This window comes from Pimephales promelas, chromosome 10, assembly GCF_988280905.1.
Source record: "Pimephales promelas chromosome 10, fPimPro1.hap1.1, whole genome shotgun sequence".
NCBI lineage: Eukaryota > Metazoa > Chordata > Actinopteri > Cypriniformes > Leuciscidae > Pimephales > Pimephales promelas.
The window spans coordinates 33,548,405-33,570,421 of record NC_142778.1 but is presented as its reverse complement, the minus strand read 5'-3'; the positions used below and the strand labels follow the sequence as shown (position 1 = coordinate 33,570,421).

The 22,017-nt window shown below is 35.9% G+C and overlaps 1 protein-coding gene across 12 annotated transcripts in view; it reads right to left on the bottom strand.

Moving 5' to 3' along the window:
- plekha7a (pleckstrin homology domain containing A7a) overlaps window positions 1–22,017 on the bottom strand; it is a 95,468-nt gene that overhangs the window by 6,267 nt on the left and 67,184 nt on the right. For 6 of the 12 annotated variants that reach the window (XM_039683894.2, XM_039683895.2, XM_039683898.2 and 3 more), the window contains 16 exons: window positions 19,700–20,167; window positions 17,410–17,938; window positions 15,207–15,290; window positions 14,740–14,847; window positions 11,464–11,517; window positions 11,143–11,226; window positions 8,959–9,027; window positions 8,121–8,201; window positions 7,878–8,027; window positions 6,518–6,619; window positions 5,063–5,171; window positions 4,810–4,973; window positions 4,545–4,730; window positions 2,677–2,773; window positions 2,480–2,565; window positions 1,086–1,304 (listed from right to left, as the gene is read on the bottom strand). In XM_039683894.2, the coding sequence (XP_039539828.2) occupies window positions 1,086–1,304; window positions 2,480–2,565; window positions 2,677–2,773; window positions 4,545–4,730; window positions 4,810–4,973; window positions 5,063–5,171; window positions 6,518–6,619; window positions 7,878–8,027; window positions 8,121–8,201; window positions 8,959–9,027; window positions 11,143–11,226; window positions 11,464–11,517; window positions 14,740–14,847; window positions 15,207–15,290; window positions 17,410–17,938; window positions 19,700–20,167 (2,590 nt within the window). The remainder of the gene's footprint in view (window positions 1–1,085; window positions 1,305–2,479; window positions 2,566–2,676; window positions 2,774–4,544; window positions 4,731–4,809; window positions 4,974–5,062; window positions 5,172–6,517; window positions 6,620–7,877; window positions 8,028–8,120; window positions 8,202–8,958; window positions 9,028–11,142; window positions 11,227–11,463; window positions 11,518–14,739; window positions 14,848–15,206; window positions 15,291–17,409; window positions 17,939–19,699; window positions 20,168–22,017) is intronic. The other 6 variants (XM_039683899.2, XM_089116506.1, XM_089116504.1 and 3 more) reach the window with 5 other exon arrangements.

Sequence of the window (22,017 nt, the reverse complement as noted above, 5' to 3'; positions counted from 1 at the left end):
CAAACGCTCTTTCTGACCCACTGACTAATGCTTGCTAATTTCCTACCATTAGTAATTAGCAAACAGAGCAATTGACTAAATGAGTGCAAGCTCTCATGACCAATCAGCAATGTTTTACCACACTATATAGGCAATAGACTCCAGAATTAAAATCCCATTCATTTTCTCCATAGGGGAATTGATTTTTAACAATAACACCGTTCAAGATGTATTTTTGAAATGTATTTTTGAACTAATCGCATTTAACAGTGGAATTCGTATATATATATATATATATATATATATATATATATATATATATTGCAAGAAATGTAAAATATGTTGTTTCTATATATAAAATCAGCATCTTTAAATCAATACTTTTATATATAACTGTCTATCCATCTTATTTCATTGGTCATGTCATTCGCAATGCATCATAACTCCTTAATGCAGACGTTTTAAAAATCCCTACGGCAAAAAATGAAATTTGAAATGGTTCTCAGAGGGTTTCAGCTGGAGCTGGATGTTCAGGTTAGAAAGAAGAGGCACTTCACTGATTATTTCTTCTATAGGAGATGAGGATTAGAAGTCATTGCACACAGAAATCCCTTCATACCCAGTTAATTACCAACAATAATTAATTTGTTGTTAAGACGAGGCAGCAGGGTCAGTAATTCCCGCCGTAATATGTTCATACAAAATATAGCTTTACAAATTTTTTCCAGAAAATATATTCCGATTATTTAATAAATAATTTAGCGAATTAGCATTCGACAAAAACAAGCATAAAAATCTTCTAAAATCCATTATGAGAGATCAGAAAGGCAGTCAAGGAAAGCGTTATCCTTTTCTCTTCACGTTCAAATATTCACAAGTCTGTGCAGGAGAAGCCAGGAGTCCATTGCAGGACTGTTATCACTCCATGTGTGTGTCCACAATCCCCAAACACACCCACAGCACGGCCCTGTCCCACCCACGGCCTGTTAATGTAATGCTGTGCTATGTTCACGGGGGAAAACGTGTGTTAGCATGTTAGCTTTGTGGCCTTATGGGGGAAAGCCATAGCGTGGGTCCCTGTGTTTATTGGGTAGGGAGTAACGTACGGATCCTGGGTCAGAGTTGACGGGTCGAGTGGGGCCGCGGGAGCCGACGGGCTGTCGCTCACCCTGACTCAAGTTACGTTTGCGCTCGCGCACTAAAGCTCTCTGGTGCCTCTTCATTCTCTCCAGCTGCTCCTCCACACTCATCCTCCCTCTCTGGGGCTGGGGATCCGGCTGGGACTCTCCCGAATACAGCCGCTCCAAGGCACTCTTTGGTCTCTCCTGCATGAGAATGGAACAAACAAAAAAAGAGTGAACATATTCTGATGCCCTTTCAAATATTTAGATGAAGTACCACAATGCTAACCGTTACATTGCTTACAGGACCACAAAAAAGGGGGAAAGAAATAGCATACAGGATTATTACTTTGATTATAACAACTTGTTGAATATGAAAATATGATGTTTAATAAAAAATATAAAATTACTTAAATTATATATATATATATATATATATATATATATAAATGAATATGTGAATATATTATTTTTTAATTAACATATTAATTTATATATTAACAAATTAAATAATATATAAATTAATAAATACAAATATATAAATTAAAATTAATAATAATTTATAAAATATATAAATAAATATAATTCTAAATTAAATATATTAAATTAAATATAAATGTAAAAAATATAAAAAATAATAATAATATAAAATATAAATTAAACAAATAAAATAAAATATAAAATAATATAAATTAAAAAAATATATCATTTAAAAAAAAATATCATTTATTATTAATACAATACCAGTCAAAACTATTACCAACATTGATGACAATTGATGATATTAGTATGATTTCTGAAGGATCATGTGACACTGAAGACTGGAGTAATGGCTGATGAAAATTCAGCTTTGCATCACAGAAATAAATTATTAATAAATATATTAAAATAGAAAACCTTCATTTTAAATTTAGGGCAAAATAACAGTTTGTGTTTACATAATACATGAGTGTGTGCTGTGTATAATTATTTTGCATTTAAAAATTCACACACATGCATGTTTATATATTTATACATTTCAGAAAAATGTGTAATTAATACTAAAATATTCATATTTACATTTAATATAAATTATATATACAGTATATACATGCAAATACTTCTTAAATATATACATGCATGTTTATGTGTTTATATATACAAAATAATTATACACACTACACACACATAAATTATGTACACACAAACTTTTATTTTGGATGCTAAATCACTGCCCAATCCTATAAATTGTAATAATTTTTCACAATATTGCATTTTTTTCTGCATTTTTGATCAAATAAATGATGAGCATACGAGACTTCTTTCAAAAACATTTGATCTGTACTATAAAGAATGAATTAATAAAAAGTGTGTTGGTTTTACAGAAACCTGTAGCTCACCATTGTGGATAACACTGAATCTCCTCTCCTCTGTGAGCTGAAGGCCACTCCATACTGGTTTATTCTGGACGAGGAGCCTGACAGACCTAAGTGATCGCACAAATAGAATTATTTTCAAGTACACTGGCAGTGGTTAAATGGCCTTTTAACATAATGTGTCTTGGAAATAACCTGAATGATCAAAAATCTATAAAGACCTCTTCTTTGGAGAGTCAGATAGCTTGGGTCCACCTGGTCTGTTCCTTGTCCACTTCCAGGAAGCTCTGGCTCACTCAGGTAGGACCGCAGTTCCACCTATAGCCCAAACATTTTAATCAATCACAATGCAAAGACTAAAGTGTTATGGACACATGTATGGTAGGTGTATATGGAAATAATTTAAAAACGTCTTTGAAAGACATTCAACTATTATCTAGTTCAGTCATGAAACTGTAGAGGGCGCAGGCTGAAAGGTCCTTTAGACACAATCTGTAAGCAATCACACCATTACTGCATGTCACATGTATCCGGCAGCCAATGAGATTGCTTGCTCAACATTTAAATAGTCTGGTTCATGCCTAGATCTGCTACGGGATTAGATGTATGTATGTCTATTTCTCCATCTTACATGCTCACAGCAGTGTATGTGTGTGTGTATCTATTAGCATTAGCAAGTCCATACAGTAGAAATAACCAAAAGCAGCAGCAACAGATCTAGTTAGCCCAAACCAAATACATAAACACGGCCATATTCAAATGCATGATAAAACTATTCAGCGAGTTGTCATTATTGAACTACATTTTTTATTTTTTGTACATGTGGAGTTCAGTGAGACGAATGGCAATCAGTGTTATTTTAGTAATCTGTATATACTATTATATTGTATATCTTGTATTTGTGTTGTTGCTAAGGCAACATTTCTAATTTTCCTTTGTGTTTCTCAAGGTTGAGTTTTCAGCTTTAATTATTTAAATGACAGAAATTTACTTTTAAAGGTGGAATACCAAAGATTTTTGCATTAAAATATCCCAAAATCACAAGGCCAGTGTTATATATTTAGTTAAGATGATAACTTACAATATTCCAAATGTTTCAAACAATGTTTAAATCGCGAGAAAATTGAGATTTTAACCAAGGAAACGGGGCGTGTGAGCTGAGAGTCGGCAGTAAATCGCATTACCTCGGTTTCCGCTCGTACTGCGTGTAGTCCTGGACAAATGCAGAAGTTGTAGTTGTGCGTTAGCATCTACAGTATCAAGCAACAAACGTCAGCTTGTTTCGCGCATTTGTTATGGAATGGAGCACAATTATTCTTTAGCGATTGCACCTGGTTCTGTCGACAAAGACTCATAAACGCAAACGTCAACGAACGGGTCAACCAAACAACCCAAGAAGAATTTGGGACAAGAGAAATAAAACCAGCTCAACATCGGTGTGGCATTTCCTAAATGGAGAGAACTTCGTGAAAAACTCTTACTAGAAAGAGACGCCCATCTTGCATGTGTTTTACTTGACAGGGGAGTAACACCGTGTTCTGTATTCAAATTTCATGTCATGCAAAACAATTAGTATTATTGTTAGAATGTCAATGTCTTGTTGTCTATGCATATGATGTGAAAAATCATAAGGTCATATTCACCGCGAATACTTCTTGTGAATGTGAACAACGTTTATCTGAAAAGTGTTTCAACCGTCCCGGCTCTCCCCAAACATCTGTGATAACTAATCTACTTTTAAACCTGACTTTTCTTGCGGTTATTTCAGTTTAATGAAAAACAAGCACGTCATTAAACGCAACAGTTATAGAAATCGAACTTTACCTCTTCCGTGACAACTAATTTTCGATTCCCGTCTGACTGATTTATACTGTCTATGATTTATCCACGGTGGAGTTGAAAACAACAGTTCCCATCATTCCGCGTTCCTCCATCAAGAAAAGCCGTTGTTGTTGTTTTGAACGTAGCGCCCTCTAGCAGCATAAAATCTTAGGTACTGTAGCTTTAATAGTTTTAGTAAACAAAAATAACACTGATGGAATTAAACTTTTCACTAACAATGAAGTTCACAAGAGTGAGTTCGATTTACCCTGCAATCTCCGTTAATGCAGCCGCTCTCTCGGTCCCGTTTCCTCTCATCAGACTGTCTCTTGAGGCCACGAACAGAAGTGTGTCTGATGACCGATGTTTCTTTAGGTAGGGGTGGGACAACAGGCGGTGTGTCCTCATCATAGTGGAGAGGCAGAGGTGGTCTGGGTGGAGCGTCATCCTCTTCCTGAAAACCAATATCACGCACTTTAGCAAGAGCCTTGTCTAAAGTAACGTATTTTCAGGGACAGTTCAGTCTCACAAACCCATTTTGGCACAGGGTGAGGATGCTGAAGATCTTCACTGTCCAGGGGTAGTGATGACGGACTGGAGGTAAGACTGCGTAGGGGTGACCGCACCTCAAATGCAGATGGGGTCATGCACCGAGAAGGCACTGTTGACTCTGTCACTGAAGGCACAAGTTTTCTCTCTGGACACAAACACATACACACACAAGCAAGAGTTAAAAAAAAGTTCTGTAGTATGTTTATTAACCTTGTCTAACTGATCCGTCCTTACCTGGGTTCTTCACTGAGTCTATGGTGATTTTGAAGGTTTCTTTGGTGGAGCTGAGTCCAGTCGTCACGTCCTCTATCCTCCAGAGCTCCCTCCTCAACTGATTTTTCTCCTGAGAACACAAACACACACATTCAATATCATTTCCAGTCTAGCCAGGCTTATCATTGTTAACTAAAACCATTAAAACATTTAAGAAATATGAACTGAAATAAAATAAAACGTATAAAAACTTTTCATTTTCATTTGGAGCCGTATGCAAGATTGTGGCCAAAACCGGTACTGCAATCACTTTCAAATTAATGTAGAGCGGTGTATCCCTTGACTCGAGGTTGCCAGATATGCTGCAGGAATGTAGGCAAGTGACGAGTCCTACACAGTAAGTTTTTTTTCTGTTCGTTATTTATTTCGGACTTTGTCACGAAGTATTTCGGATTCATATCGAGTTTTTTGGGGTTTCGCAACGTTAGACATTTTTTATATACAATTCCCACACGTTAATATCTGCAGCTGTGGGAACTAGAGAAGACCTGGCAACCCGGGTGCTGCAACATGATTGGTAGATCGCTGGAGGGTGACGCATCAGAACAAAACACAACATGACAACATCAACATCACTTTTTATTTTAAATGACAATATCCTGGCCGGACTACTGTTGTCAGCGAGTATTTAAAATGAACATGATTTCTTAATATCCAGTGAAAATTTATGATTAATTGAAATAAATTTCTTACATACAGCTCCCTTAAAGTACTAGAATTACTCAATCGAAATAAACTACATTTATAAAAACTATTTACATATTTAAAAACAGAAACTTTAACTAATTAAAATGAAAACAATTAAAATAAAACTGAATTCAAAATATTAATAAACTATCAAGCGTAGCGTCAGTTCTGGCAGGTCACGTTAGTCAAGCTCGCATCAGCTGACTCTCATCTGGTCCACGTCAACCTATAGGAATACAACGCCTATCACTGTATACATATATAATCCTTCAGTATTATCAGCAGCTATCGCGTTTCTCAGGAGCTAATTACCCTCCACCATCCCCAGCTCCTCCTCTCGTCAGTATGGCATTCTGATCCCCCTCGAATCAAGACTAAATTCTCAAATTATGTATTTTAAAATCTTGAATAAATGATATCTGTAATCCATTCATGTTCATCGCTGCTCTCCGGCTCTTATCCACGCTAGGCTGTATGAAGCGTGGCGACTTCTCACCCACAACAGAACCATACCGCCAATCCAAACTGTATGCTAATCGTCAATCGTGGTCCTGACAGAAATAATAGTATATCAATGATACTAAAATAACACTGAATCTATCTTGAAGTGCCTGCATATGAGTTATATTAAATCCAAGACTAATCAAATATATGAGAGAACAACATGATGACAAAATATGTCAGGAAAATAAAAAAGGATCCAGCAATGGAGATAAAGACAGAAAAGACCTGAGGTGATGTGCAGAGATTCATCTGGGTCTGCAGGACGTCCCTCAGCTGTTCAACTGACTGTTCCAGTCTGCTGTAGTCGTCCCACGCTCTCTCCATCTCCTGAACAATACAAATATACCAAAAATCAAAGCTTTTTCTATAGCAGCAAATAAATATTATGAATTAAAATGTAAAAATGTTCTTTTGTTAAAAAGGATCAAAATTTTAATTGTGAGTCAATACATCATCAATCCTTTGATCTATTAAAGGGATACTCCTCTTTTTTTGGAAATAGGCTCATTTTACAACTACCTCAGAGTTAAAGGAGCAGTTCACTTTTAATAAAAAACTTTTGCTGATAATTCACTCACCCCCATGTCCTCCAAGATGTCCATGTCTTTCTTCAGTCGAAAAGAAATGAAGGTTTTTGATGAAAACATTCCAGGATCTTCTCCATTTAATGGACTTCAATGGGAACCAAACCGAACGGTTCAAGGTCCAAATGAGAGTTTCAGTGCAGCTTCAAAGGGCTTTAAACGACACCAGCTGATGAATAAGGGTTTTGAAGAAGATAAAGAAGGGATCTAGGACCCTCCGAGTCATGACTCAAAAAAAGATTTGTTCATTTTCATGAACGAGTTTGAACAGGAGAGTCACGGACGCTCTTCACAGAACAGAGCAAGGCGAGCATTTGTGCTTATAAAACTTAAACTTTTTTAATTTATTTTTTAAATGACCGATCGTTTCGCTAGATAAGACCCTTATTCATCGTCTGGTGATGTTTAAAGCCCTTTGAAGCTGCACTGAAACTCTCATTTGGACCTTGAACTGTTTGGTTCCCATTGAAGTCCATTATAAAGGAATCAAAAACCTTCATTTCTTTTCGACTGAAGAAAGAAAGACATGGACATCTTGGAGGACATGGGGGTGAGTAAATTGTCAGCAAGAGGTTTTTTTTAAAAGTGAACTACTCCTTTGAACAGTTGGGTTTTACTTGTTTTGAATCCATTCAGACGATTTTCTGCTATTTAGAAGAATATCAGTAAACACACAGTTTCTGGTCCCATTGACTTCCATAGTAGGAAAATAATATATACTATGGAAGTTAATGGGACAAGAGACTGTCTGGTTACTGATATTCTTCTAAATAGCAGAAAATCGTCTGAATGGATTTGAAAATGGTAAAACCCATCTGTTTAACTCTGGGGGAGTTGTAAAATGAGCCTATTTCCAAAAAAAAAGTGAAGTATCCCTTTAAATGGTAAAAATACTGTAACGTCTTCAGGTAGTCAGCATGAGTTCCTTTCCATCTAAGCTGGTTATGTGTAGTGAATGTTTAATGAGCAGTAGGATAAACCATATTTATATTTATACGTACCGTTGACACTCTAGAAATGTCTGCTCGAATATGCACCAGGTCCTCTTGAAGGAGTCGCTGCTGGTAAGCGATCTTCTCAGCGTGAGCCGGCTGATCCTTGTACTGCTCCATCTGCTGGTGAGACACGTCCAGAACAGACTCAAGCTTGTCCTAGAAAGAAAGAGCAAATATATTAATACTGACATATCTATAATAACAAGACCAAAGTAAACGCTGCACTTTTCTTTGGAAAATGTGCCTCACCTTATCATCCTTGAGACCACTGAGTCTGAACTCAAGCTCTTGAAGTATTTTGTCATGTTCACACAGTCGACTCAGTGTCACCTGCAGTGGGAAACAGAGCTTTATGGATCAGTTCAGACCAGGAGAAATAGCTAAATAAGGCAAAACAATGTTATTTTGTGTGTAGCAACACAGGATAGAAGATGATTAACTCTTTCCCCACCATTGACAAAATTTACAAGTCCACAATTTAGCCACAACTGCCCCACAGCACTTTCGCCTCGTACATGTTTTCAGTGTTATATGTAGGGGGCGCTATCACACATCTTCTGAAAGAATACAGAATCTCCAGATGCAAAAACAAGCGAAGAAAACAGAAGAAAAAAGCAGTAGAGTGCCGAAGTGATGACGTCACTTTGTAGGACAACTCTGATACTAGCGGCACATGGGTTCCCTCAATCGACATGCTACACATTGTCCCCATAGACTTTTGGAAAAATCGCAAAAAAATAAGATCTGTGTTCAACAAAAACGTTTTGTCTATCAAGATAATCTTTACTAGTTAGTCCAAAATGTGTACATTTTGAAGCCTATATAAAGTTTAAAAAACACAAGCAGACACAATAGAGTTTAAATAAACCACAAGCAGGTTATAACTGGTGTGTTTTATGTCATATTTAGAGGCTTTGCTAACCAAAGATCTTATTTCAGGCGATTTAGCAAAAACCCATTGACTTTAGAGCGAGGGAACCGGAAGTGCTAAAATGCCGGTGCTAGTGGCAGCTTATAAAAAAAGAAAACGCTGGCAGGGAAAAGAGTTAATGAGTGAATAAAACGCTGATTTGTCCTCTATACTCACATCTATGTCACTTTCCGCCACCTTCACTGGCTTAGCCGGCCGTCCTTTCAGAGTCTCTGTCCCACTCACCTATTAGACAATTCACAGAGAAGCCTCCTTGTGTTAGCGCTCCACAAACAGAAACACATCTATTCAACACAAGCGAAGCAAGACCAACACTGTACAATGGGCACTGTTGAAAGTCACAGTGAGAAGCTTTGAGACAGTTTTCTTCATTTCTAATGCACACATGTACGTGTAGGAGCTGAAGCTTTCTGGAAGCACAATGGCAGGATGGAGTCTCGCGATCTTCATGCCAACAGAACGCAGCTGTGGGACATAAATGCAATGTCTAAAATAAAGCCTGCGGCGTGGTAAACTCATAAAAGAAACCCAAGCTCTGGACAACAATGAACTGGACAGTGTTAACTCATATTTTGTTAATAATACCACTGGTTGGCACTGTTTTTGTAGTTTGGGGTCAGCACGATTTTTTGATATTTTAGAACCAAGGCTGCATTTATTTGATCAAAAATACTGTAAAAAAAAATAATATTGTGAAATATTATTACAATTTAAGATAACCGTTTTCTATTTGAATATATTTAAAAATGTAATTTATTCAAGTGATGCAAAGCTGAATTTTCTCCACATGATCCTTGATCCTGCTAATTTGCAGCAAAAAATATTTCTTAATATCATTAAAAGGGATAGTTCACTTTGAAATTAATTTTTGGTATGTTTTATCTTACCTCAAGGGCATCCAAGATGTATGTGTCTTTGTTTCCGCAGTAGTTTCAATTTTGATATTTTTAGGTCAAACCGTTTGTCTTTCAGTCATATAATGGAGGTCTATGGTCACCACCTCAAAGAGCATGCACAGAGAAGTCCAAATTAAACATGATTCAATGATTTGTAAATGTAAGTACACATTGATGGCCAAAGACACGAAACGAGCGGTTTGTGTGAGAAAATGAACAGTATATCATTTTTACCTGTTGTAACCACAGCCACGCCCAAGTGATCTTACAAGAGGTAAAAACGATATAAATACTGTTCGTTTTCTCACACAAAGCGCTCGTTTCGTGTCTTAGGCCATCAATGTGTACTTACATTTACGAGTCATTAAATCATGTTTAATTTGGACTTCTCTGTGCATGCTCTTTGAGGTGGTGACCATAGACCTCCATTATATGACTGACAGACAAGAACGGTTTGACCTAAAAATATCAAAATTGAAACTACTGCGGAAACAAAGACGCCTACATCTTGGATGCCCTTGAGGTAAGATAAAACTTACCAAAAATTAATTTCAAAGTGAACTATCCCTTTAATGTAGAAAACGGTTAATATTTTTGTGAAAACTGTGATATTTTTTCCAGGATTCTTTGATGAACGGAAAGAGAAAGAACAGCATTTAAAATAGAAATCATCTGCAACATTACAACTGTCTTTAATATACATTTTGATCAATGTAATGCATCCTTGTTGAATAAAATAATTCATTTAACAAAAAATCCCAAACTTTTGAACAGGTGTGTATAGAAATTACATTGTTGTTTAACTGAATTAGTTTATATTAATTTTGATGCCGTTAGACAAGCTTATATTCTTCCCGATTTTTTTTTTTTGCCAGATAAATCCTGCTCTTTTTAATGGTGCATTGCGCAACATTTCATGTTAAATATAGCCGTTTTTCTAACCCATACATGCTTAAACAATAGCCTGATGGGCTGAATGAGCCCTTCTCTGATCGCTGCGATCGCCTCTATAATCCTGTACAGTAAAATAAATAAGAGGGATTCACGGCGGGATTTGAGACGGGGCATGACGTCATGCGCGTTCACGCTCTCCTGTACGTTTCACTTTGAAATTGTAGTGAAACTTGCAAGATCATTTTGCAGATTTTTCCACTGAGTCTGGGTTGGCTACAACAAACGGGATATCTAGAAAGCAACGCATAAAATTGAATAATAGATACTTTGATAAAGAATGAAACGGAATGAATTGGAGAATCGGCTGGCTAAATGTGATTCCCTACACATGCGCTGAGCTTGCCCGTCCCATCCAGACCTGCCGTCTCATTAACCCAATCATTCTCACAACACTCACAAAAGGCAGGAGGACAGGCGTGCAAATGCCAGGCTTATGTGTGCTGTGTAAAGCAATGGGAATGCAGACACTCTGGATGCTGACAGTGCTTACGTTCCAGAGTGGTCTCAAACCCCCCGCAGAGCAGGTTTGTAACACACTGTGAACCATGAGGATCAACGGCTCTAAACTTTTCATCTGTGGCAAACGGAGATAGACAGTTACAGTCAAGGGAGGACCAGCCTTTAATATCCTTCGACTGGATCATTAACATTCTGGGACTTAATGTAATTCCTGATTATGTCACAAAGATAACGTTTATAATGGCAAATATTAACAATTTCTGAAATAAAACAAATCCTACTGTAAGTGAGGTTTCTGTGCTGTGTTAGTGTTTTAGACAGGAATAGAGAGACAGAAAAGGAGAGGTCCCACCTTCAGATCTAAATAGTCCAGGTCCTTCTTCAAGTGCATGTATGTGTCATCAACCTGTGAAGATTAGGAGAAACATTTCAATTCACACTCTTTGAATCAGTCGTGTTATCTATTCATAAGACATTTTAATCAAACACTGCACAAGGATTGAAGCAATAGCTGGCTATCACCTGATACAAGCTTTGAGACTGACTACTCGCTACTGTCTTGATACCACAGACCTCCGTTTGCATTTCCATGCAAATGACAGTTACATACACTATCATTCAAAATGTTGGGGTTGGTTAGATTGCAATATTTACTATCACACTATCATAAAAATTACTATAATTTTGAACAGTAGTGTACATTTACGTGAGAAGCAAAATTTGTTAAGATATTATGAGAATACACTGTATATTTCATAGAACGCATCTTAAGTTTTGATGATAATTTACTCACCCTTATGTCATCCAAGATGTCCATGTCTTTCTTTCTTCAGTCGAAAAGAAATTAAGGTTTTTGATGAAAACATTCCAGGATTTTTCTCCATATAATGGACTTCAATGGGAACCAAACGGTTCAAGGTCCAAAAGACAGTTTCAGTACAAACTGCAAACTGTTCAAAGGGCTTTAAATGATTCTAGATTTTGAATAAGTGTCTTATCAAGCGAAACGTTCGGCCATTTAAAAAATAAATAAAAAAGATTAAGTTTTATAAGCTCAAATGCTCGCCTTGCTCTGTTCGTTTGTTTTGTTCGTTGAATTAACCAAATGACTTGGAAAAAGATTCGTTCATTTTGATGAATGAGTTCAAAAAGGAGAGTCATGAACGTGCACCACAGAACAGAGCAAGGTGAGCATTTGAGCTTATAAAACGTAAACTTTGCTACTATTTATTAAATGAGCCATCGTTTCGCTTGATAAGACCCTTATTCATCGTCTGGAATCGTTTAAAGCCCTTTGAACAGTTTGTAGTTTGCACTGAAACGGTCTTTTGGACCTTGAACCGTTTGGTTCCCATTGAAGTCCATTATATGGAGAATATCCTGGAATGTTTTCATCAAAAACCTTAATTTCTTTTCGACTGAAGAAAGAAAGACATGGACATCTTGGATGACATGGGGGTGAGTAAATTATCAGAAAAAGTTTTTCAAAAGTGAACTACTCCTTTAAGCTTATTTTTCATCCCGTTTGGCAGTAAATAGTTTTTGTTTGAAGCATAAATCTTAAAAAAAAAAATCTAGGAAAACAAAGTCTTAATGTACAGTATTATGAAATGTTGCTTCTCTGGTAAATTTGTTGTTTTAAAGAAAACAAGACAAAAGTGCAGATAAAGAAAATGATTTTGGTACACTGACGTTTGGTTGAAAACACACGAATATTCCTTTAACTTTACCTCAGTCCACGATGCAAAAGCATTCAGCCGATAACCAAATTAATTAAATATAATGCAGTGGTTCCCAAACTGGGGTACGTGAACTGGTGTGTGAGGTGACCGAGGGGGTAAGTGAACAAAATGCTGTGTTTCGTTGTTCATTTAGCTTTTCCCCACCTTAAAATAACATTAAAAATGAGGATACATTTGAAATTAATTCATTATTAAACAGCAAGTCCAAACAAAAGAGACAGCCCTTCCGGTGCATTCTGTGTCCGAATTCACTCACTCGTTTCATTCAGTCCTTCAAGTGGACTGTATTAGTAGAGTAATGTAGGGAGTAGGGGGCAGTTTCGAACACAGCAAGCAACTTGCTTTGATACTGAATGAATTAATGAATGAATGACTTAATGACTCACTCATTTAGACAGCGACTTGCTGCCACCTACTGGCGGTTTTACTTACTTATTTAAAAGTATCACTTTGTTTTTACCATTTACATTTATTATCTCATAACATTAACCCATTTGTGCCATTCTAATTTTTAGTCATGCCACGTATGAGCCGGATTAAACAGTGCGTAAATATATCTTACATCAGTTTAACCCTCAGGTGCTCTTCGTTTCGAAGTCACACTTGTTCTCTTCCCGGACACCTAAAAATTAAATTTCCTCCATCCCAGTAAAACCAATGCAATTTATTTTTGTTCTATAATATGTATTCTTTGTAATTTAGTATTTTGAGACAATTTGATTGAATTTATTCATATGTATGCAATATTTATGGTCTATTTCGCCATGGAAATATTTCCATATTTTTATATATATATATTATTTTTTTCAAAAAATTATTAATGCAGTATTTTAGTTTAATATAGAGTCTAGGCTTTCAGAAAAAAAATATTTTTAGAAGAAAATTAGCACCATCTGGTTACAGTATAGAGAAAAAGCGTAGAATCATGGTGTAACCACTAGATGACATGTACAGCTCTCTATGGAGAAGCATGTGAATTCCCCAGATGTTTATTTATTTATTTTTTGGTGGATTTGAATATATAGCTGAAACAATCTCAAAAACGATTTTTTATTAAAAAAAATTTTTTTTTAAAAATTAAAAAAATTGTGAATTTTTGTGTTTTTGTCAATTTCCCATTCATTTCCTATGGGGTCATTTTTGACTAAAGACCACAAGTGTGACTATTTTTTTTTTTACGACCACTTAGCATGCTCGGATCATGACCTCCATTTTTTTTTTGTATTCACATACATAATGCCATAAAAGTCACCAAGTTTCATAACATTCCGATGAAGCCGTGATTGTTAGAAGTTCAAAACAGAAAATTTTTCGGTCAGAAATGACCAAAGAGCACCTGAGGGTTAAGGGTGCAAATCTTGTCCCAAAAAAATGTGTGACTGCAGTGTAAGTGGAAGAGAGGGGGTACAATGTTAAATGCCTCAGGGCATACACCACTGAGTTTGGGAACCACTGATATAGAGCAACACATATCTGCACATTTATTCATTAACAAAGCATATTTACTATGATGTTACTGTTGAAATCATTTAAAGCTACCAGGTCAAACCAGAACATCAGAAGGTTTTATGGGGACTTCAGACTCCTGCCTACACCTACTTCATGCAAGCAAACATTTCAGACTTGGGAGCAAAAGCAGAGCATACTCATATAGTATGCACGCATACTACCTCAGTTACATATACAATTCATGCCGATGGTGGGACAGCCAGATGCAGCCCCTAGCATGACATGCCATGCTACAATACAGAGAAGCAGCATGTAATAAAGCCACAGGAGCTACATAGAGCACTACAGGCGGGGGAAATAACGGCAGCAGAGGCAGACTACAGGCTTCAGGCTACAGTAGTAATGAGAGGTGCTGACAGGACAGGCCGAACCCTGACCTTCACCCGAGACAACTGCTGGAGGTGGGCCAGCGCATCGTGGCGCACACCTGCCATCATGGCCTGGTGTCTGCGTAACTGGATGAGGAGAAGGGTGAGCTCCTCCGGCTGGGGCAGAGAGAGAGTTATGTGATGAGATTATTTCTGCAAATGCCCGTTGCATCCACGAAAACGAGAGGACAGGCTCCACCAGCAGAGGAACGTGAAGTGAAACTTATCCAGTAAGGGTTTTTTTGTTTGTTTTTTGATTACTGAAATCTGCTTTTAACTGCAGCATAAAATAGAAAAACTAAACAGTAAAATCAAATTAAAAGTATTTATAATGTTTATACAGTATATATATATACAGTATCCATATACAGTACATATATATATATATATATATATATATAGTGTGCATATAATTTTTTGTTTGTTTGTTTTTTCAGAAAATAAACTTGTGTGGAACAAATAAAAAAATGACTTACTGTTTTCCCGTGCAGGCTGGGAGCACTGACTGTATGTGTGATGTAACCAGATGGCGGCATTGAGCGTCTCTCTATTGTGGCCGACTGCAGATTGATTAAAAAAGAGAGAGAAGGATTTTAAATACAGTACCGTTCAAAAGTCTGGGTTGAGTACACTTTATTTTGTAAGAAATTAACACTGCTACTTATATTCAGCAAGGATGGATTACATTGATCAAAAGAGACAGCAAAGACATTTATAATTTTACAAAAGATTTCTTTTGAAATAAATGCTGTTCTTTTGAACTTTCTATTCATCAAAGACTGAAAAAATGATTCCGGTTTCGACAAAAATATTAAGCAGCACAAATTAAATGATTAGAGTATCAAATCAGCATATTACAATGATTACTGAAGGATCATGTGATCACGTGAATTATAAAAACTTGTTACATTGATGTAACGCTTTACTTATGGAAGAGGCCATTAAAACACTAATATTAAGGCCCATTCCTTAAGTGCGATAAAATCACATTATTAACTAGTTTCTTATCAGCATGCATATTACAATGATATTGGCTGTATTGGTACTTATAAAGCACATCATATTAATGCATAATTCTGCATGACCATATTCTACATCCCTTAATCATACCTAATATTAACAATTACCTTACTAACTATTAACTTATTGAAGCAAAATTTATAGTTAATAGTTTACATAACTATATTTACATTACCGGTCTAGGACTATATTTACACTACCGGTCAAAAGTTTTAGATCATTTAATGTTTTTATAAGAAGCCTCTTCTGCTTACCAAGGCTGCATATATTTTATAAAAAAAAATATAATAATAATAAAAAAAACTCCTAGTAATATTGTGAAATATTATGACAATTTAAAATGACTGTTTTCTATTTCAATATATATTAAAATGTAATTTATTCCTCTGAAAAAAGCTGAATTTTCAGCATCATTACTCCAGTCTTCATTCTCCAGAAATCATAATATGCTGATTTTATGCTTAAAAAACATTATGACTTTCAATGTTAAAAACAGTTGTGAACATTTTTTTCCCCAAAATTATTTGATGAATAGAAAGTTCAAAAGAACAGCATTTATTTAAAATAGAATCTTATCCAATATTATAAATGTCTTTACTGTAACTTTTGATCAATGTAACTCATCCCTGATGAATAGAAGTATTGATTTCTTATTTTTTTTCCCCCAAAAATAAAATAAAAATTCTTACTGACCCCAAACTTTTTAAAGGGTAGAGTTTAATGTTAAAAAAACGTTCCATTTCAAATAAATGCTGTTCTTTTGAACTTTCTATTCATCAAAGAATCCTGAAATAAAAATGTAAAAAACTATTTAACATTGATAATAATCATACATGTTTCTTGAGCAGCAAATCATCATATTAGAATGATTTCTGTAGGATCATGTGACAAAGAAGACTGGAGTAATGATGATGAAAATTCAGCTCTGATCTCAGGAATAAATGACACTTTACTATATATATATTCACAAAGAAAACAGCTGTTTTAAATTGTAATAATATTTTACAATATTAATGTTTTTTTTTTTTTTTTTAATCATATGAATGCAGCCTTGGGGAGCAAAAGAGACTTCTTTTAAAAACATTAAAAATCTTACTGATCTAAAACTTTTGACCAGTAGTGTACATTGTTATTTATTTTTTATTCTTTTAAAAAATTTAAGTATCACTGTTTCCACAAAAATATTAACTGTTTTCAACATTGATAATCATAAATGTTTCTTGAGGAGCAAATCATTTCTAAAGGATTTCTAATTCTAAAGGATCATGTGACACTAAAGACTGGAGTAATGATGCTGAAAATTCAGCTTTACCATGCCAGGAATTAAGGTTATTTAAATTGTAATAGTATTTCACAATATCAGTGCTTTTACTAAATTTTGATCAAATAAATGCAGCTTTTATTAGCATCCTAAAAAATAAATTGTCTGCACACTTGAGTCCTTTTTTTTGGGTTGTCAAGTGTTATCTGTCTGGCACCTTGTTTGCCGTGAGTGCGGTGAAACTCTTTCATATAGCTTTTATTAGCATAAAAGAAAAAATCGTATCCACCCCAAACTTTTGTATTGCACCGTACGTTGTGTAACCCCATCCCGCTCTTCCCAGTGGATTGTGATGTGATGGATAAGCATGTGGATGGTTGTGCTCGTCCCCTACTGACCTTATAGGAGCGTGAACGGTGAGGAGAGTTTGATGGTGGGACCTCCACGGTGGGCCGGTCCTCCAGAGGTTTGACTGTGACCCGTTCTGCAGGAGTGTGGGGTCTGCGTGGAGACAGCAGTCGGGGTCCAGGAGGTCCGGGCGGAGGGATGTCTGCCAGGGTCGGGGGCACAGAAACGGAGCGGGACACGTCCGAGTTGACTCTGGTGGAGGAGACGGCAGTGGAGTAGTCTGGAGCGGGAGTGTACACAGGGGCGGTGGGGCTGCCGTGCCGATATTGCTGGCGCTGCTGCCATTCGTACAGCTGCCACACCGTGTGGTCAGTTGCAGGTCGCTGGCTGTGGCCGTGGGTCAGCTGGAAGTGATTGAGACGGTCGTGGGAATATTTGTACTCACTGGGTAACTGGCGGTGAGTAGTTTGTGGGCTCTGTCGTGTGGACTTTGGTAAAGACTGGTACTTGTCTAATGTGCCGTACTTCGGATGGATTGGAGGGGTCCGACGCGGGATTGTGCCATCGGTAGAAACAAACCTGTTGGAACAATATTGTAATGTTACTAGGGCTGTCAAACGATTAATCGCGATTAATCGCATCCAAAATAAAAGTTTGTGTTGACATAATATATGTGGGTGCACTGTGTATAATTATTTTACATATAAATACACACACATGCTTGTATACATTTAAGAAATATTTTCATGTATATAGATTTATATATAATTTATATTATATATAAATATTTTATTTTTCTTAAATATACATGCATGTGTGTGTATTTATATATAAACAAAATAATGATACACAGTGCACCCATATATATTATGTAAACACAAACTTTTATTTTGGATGCGATTAATCGCGATTAATCGTTTGACAGCCCTAAATGTTACACATGTATTGTTTTTACAGAGTTATTAAGTCAAAGTCAAAAAGAAAACTATTTATGTTATATATATTTTAGACACTACCATTCCAAATTTGGGCTTGGTAAGATTTTTTTTAGGGATGTGAAACAATTAATCGCGATTAATTGCATCCAAAATAAAAGTTTGTTTTTAACATATTATAGGTGTGTGCAATGTGTATAATTATTTTGTATATATAAATACACACACATGCATGTATATATTTAAGAAATATTTGCATGTATATACTTTATATATATTTACACAAAATTAATATTATACATAAATATTTGATAAATTAATAATATACATGCATATGTGTGTATTTATATATAGAAAATAATCATACACACTACACACAAATATTATGTAAACACAAACTTTTATTTTGGATGCGATTAATCGCGATGAATCGTTTCAAAGCCCTAATTTTTAAGAATTGTTTATGAAGTCTTTATTTGCATTTATTTGATCAAAAATGAATTAGTGAATTATTATTATAATTTAAAATACCTGCTATTTTAATATTTTTTAAATGAATTTTTTTCCTTATTTTCAGCATCATTAATCCAGTCTTCAGTCGCATGATCCTTCAGGAATCATTCTAATATTATAACATTCATAATAATATCTGATTTGATGCTGAAGAAACTTTTTCTATTGTTATCAATGTTGAAAACAGTGGTGCTGGGAAATATTTTTGTGGAAATTAGACTTTTTAAGGAGTCTTGAATAGAATGTTACAAGGAGCAGAATTTATTTGAAATAAAAAAAATTCATAAACATTATAATGCAACATTATAAATGTCTTTACTGTCACTTTTGATCAGTGCAATGCACCCGGGCTGAATAAAAGTAATAATTTCTTTTTTTCTACTTTTTTAACTGCCCAAAATCTTATTGTTTTTATTTCAATAAACCAACCCAAGTCTCATTGAACAGAATTCATTATTGCATGTTATTCTAAACAGGAAAAAATCTTTGTAATAATTTTTTTTTCAATCCATAAATACTAGTTCCACCTCTGAAATGTTGCTTTTCAGTTGACATCACCAACGTTTTGTGACATTATAGATATAGTGACCAATTTTTACAAGCCAAACAAATCCAGATGCCTTAAAAATAAAAAGGGTGGGACCTCTCTTGTAAAATATCCTATTTCACTCAGAAATATGACACATTATAAAAGTAAAATGAAAGTAAAATGGGTGATGATTTATTATGATCTCAACCACTAGGGGGAGATGCAACCCATGACTCTTCACAATATCTAGCAACTATTCTGTATATATGTTGTATAAGTGTTTCTGTGACTGAATTTTGCATATATATATATAAATCTATATATATATATAAAAATAAATATATACATATATTGCAGACTCACCCCTGGCGTTCTTCCTTCTGTACTTTGACCCAGTTCTCCACCTGCTCGAGTGCGCTCTTCCTCTGTACCTGCATTGGAGTGTGAGTTGAAGGTGCCGGCCCCCTCTGATACCCAAGCATGCCGTTCTGGTCTACAGGCGCACCGTTCCTCATCACCACCGGCGGGGTCGAGGCGGCCCTGGATGGAGCTCGAGAGGGAACTTGGAAAGCTGGTTTTGACCCCGGAGCTAAAACGTCCACCTCCACTATCCTTCTTGCTGGAGATTTACTCCTCGCCTGCTCCATCTCTATAGGAGCAACCTGGATCTCCACCTCTCCAACAAATCCCTCCTCCTTCTCGTCCCGCAGAGCGTCGTTTTGGATAACCTCGGGTTCTGGAATCACGTAGCTGTTGATGTGGTTGGTCTGAGGCACGGCTTGCTGCTGGAGTTTCTCAGAAATGTTCACTTTGTCTGGATCTGACTCGTCTCTGTGTGGCAAAAATATGGCATGTGCAAAGGTCAGTGAAGTTTTATGATTCTCAAATATGATGTTATTATCATGATAGTGCTTAGTGCATAGTGCATGTCAGGTCTGTTAGATTAACATCATTCCACAGCATAGAGTCTGGACGAGCACTCACACATGAGGGAATCTGCTCATGAAGCTAAATATATCCATCGCTGTAAACTGACCAGTCTTACTTTAGATTCACAACTCTAGACTCTTTAAGCTCCGGGATCCACACGCTTAAAGCCCTGGCAACCACACACAACACAACAACATGCCAAAAACACTTTAGCAAAAACAGCATAGTAACGCCCTGGAAACCACCCACTTTAGTAGCTGCATAGCAACACCCTAGCAACAGCATTTCAAAACTCAGAACACATTTGCAGCCACATAGAAATGTGTGGACACCACCCACGATGCTTTACAAAAAACAATGCTTTGGCAACCACCCACAACACCCTAAAAAACACTCCTTAGCAACCACACAGAACACCTTAGCACCGTACCCAGAGCTTGAGCCCTGTACTATCCCCTTATGATTTATAGCGTTGTGTATTATGTAAGACATAAAAAATCTCTATGTACGATAACTCCCAAACTATGAATAACAATTGGCCAATCAGATTAATCAAGCTGTGCATAAGAACCAATGAGGTTTGTTCTCACGTGTCAAGCAGGTTCGGTTGAGCTCCTGTTTATGTTCGCTGATCAATGTTTATATGTGAATAAAAGCCTAAACTCAATCTGTTCATCATATAAAGCGATCGAGTCTCTTTAGAATATTGGGACTAAACCGTTTAATTCATATGGATTGGTTTTACATGCTCTTTGTGAACTTTTTGAAGCATCAAAGTGGTAGTTGCGTAGTTGTCAATGGAGGATCAGAAAGTTCTATATAAGATCAGAAATATCTTCATTTGTGTTCTGAAGATGAAAGTCTTTGGAGCAACATGAGGGTGAGTATTTCATTAATGACAGAACTAGGGCTGTCAAACGATTAATCGCGATTAATCGCATCCAAAATAAAAGTTTGTGTTTAAATAATATATGTGGGTGCTCTGTGTATAATTATTTTATATATATATATATATATAAATACACAATACAATATTTAAGAAATATTTTCACGTATATACTGTACATAGATTAATATATAATTTATATTACATTTAAATATTTTATATATAAATAATATTTCTTTTCTTAAATATACATGCATGTGTGTGTATTTAAATATATACAAAATAATTATACACAGTGCACCCACATATATTATGAAAACAGAAAATTTTTATTTTGGGTGCGATTCATCGCGATTAATCATTTGACAGCCCTAGACAGAACTCAAATTTTGGGGTGAATTATTCCTTTAAAGGACAACTCCGGCGCAAACTGAACCTTTGGTCTAATTGCACATTGTTACCTATTCAACCGTTATCTGAGATTTTTTTTCATGATTGCCGAATCTAAATAGTTTTATCTATAAAAACAGTTTAGCCTATAATGCTAGTATAACGCTAGTCTATAGGGCATAGAGTAATGACAAATAAAAATCGCTTTTTATTACCACTAACAAGGCTCAAAATAGCCCCACAGTAACACGGTAGCACAATAAGGATCCCTACATGCAAAACGAAGCATTGAGAACTTTGTCAGTGTCCATACAGTTTAATAAGAAGATATTTTATACACACAGTCAACTTCGCGAATACAGGAAGAAGCCATCTTTAAAATATAGTCTCTACCAGTCGATCTACGAACGCTGATCCAAGTGCGCTGAACTGTGCAGAATCTTATATGGTCCATTGTTTCCGGAAGAAACACAAA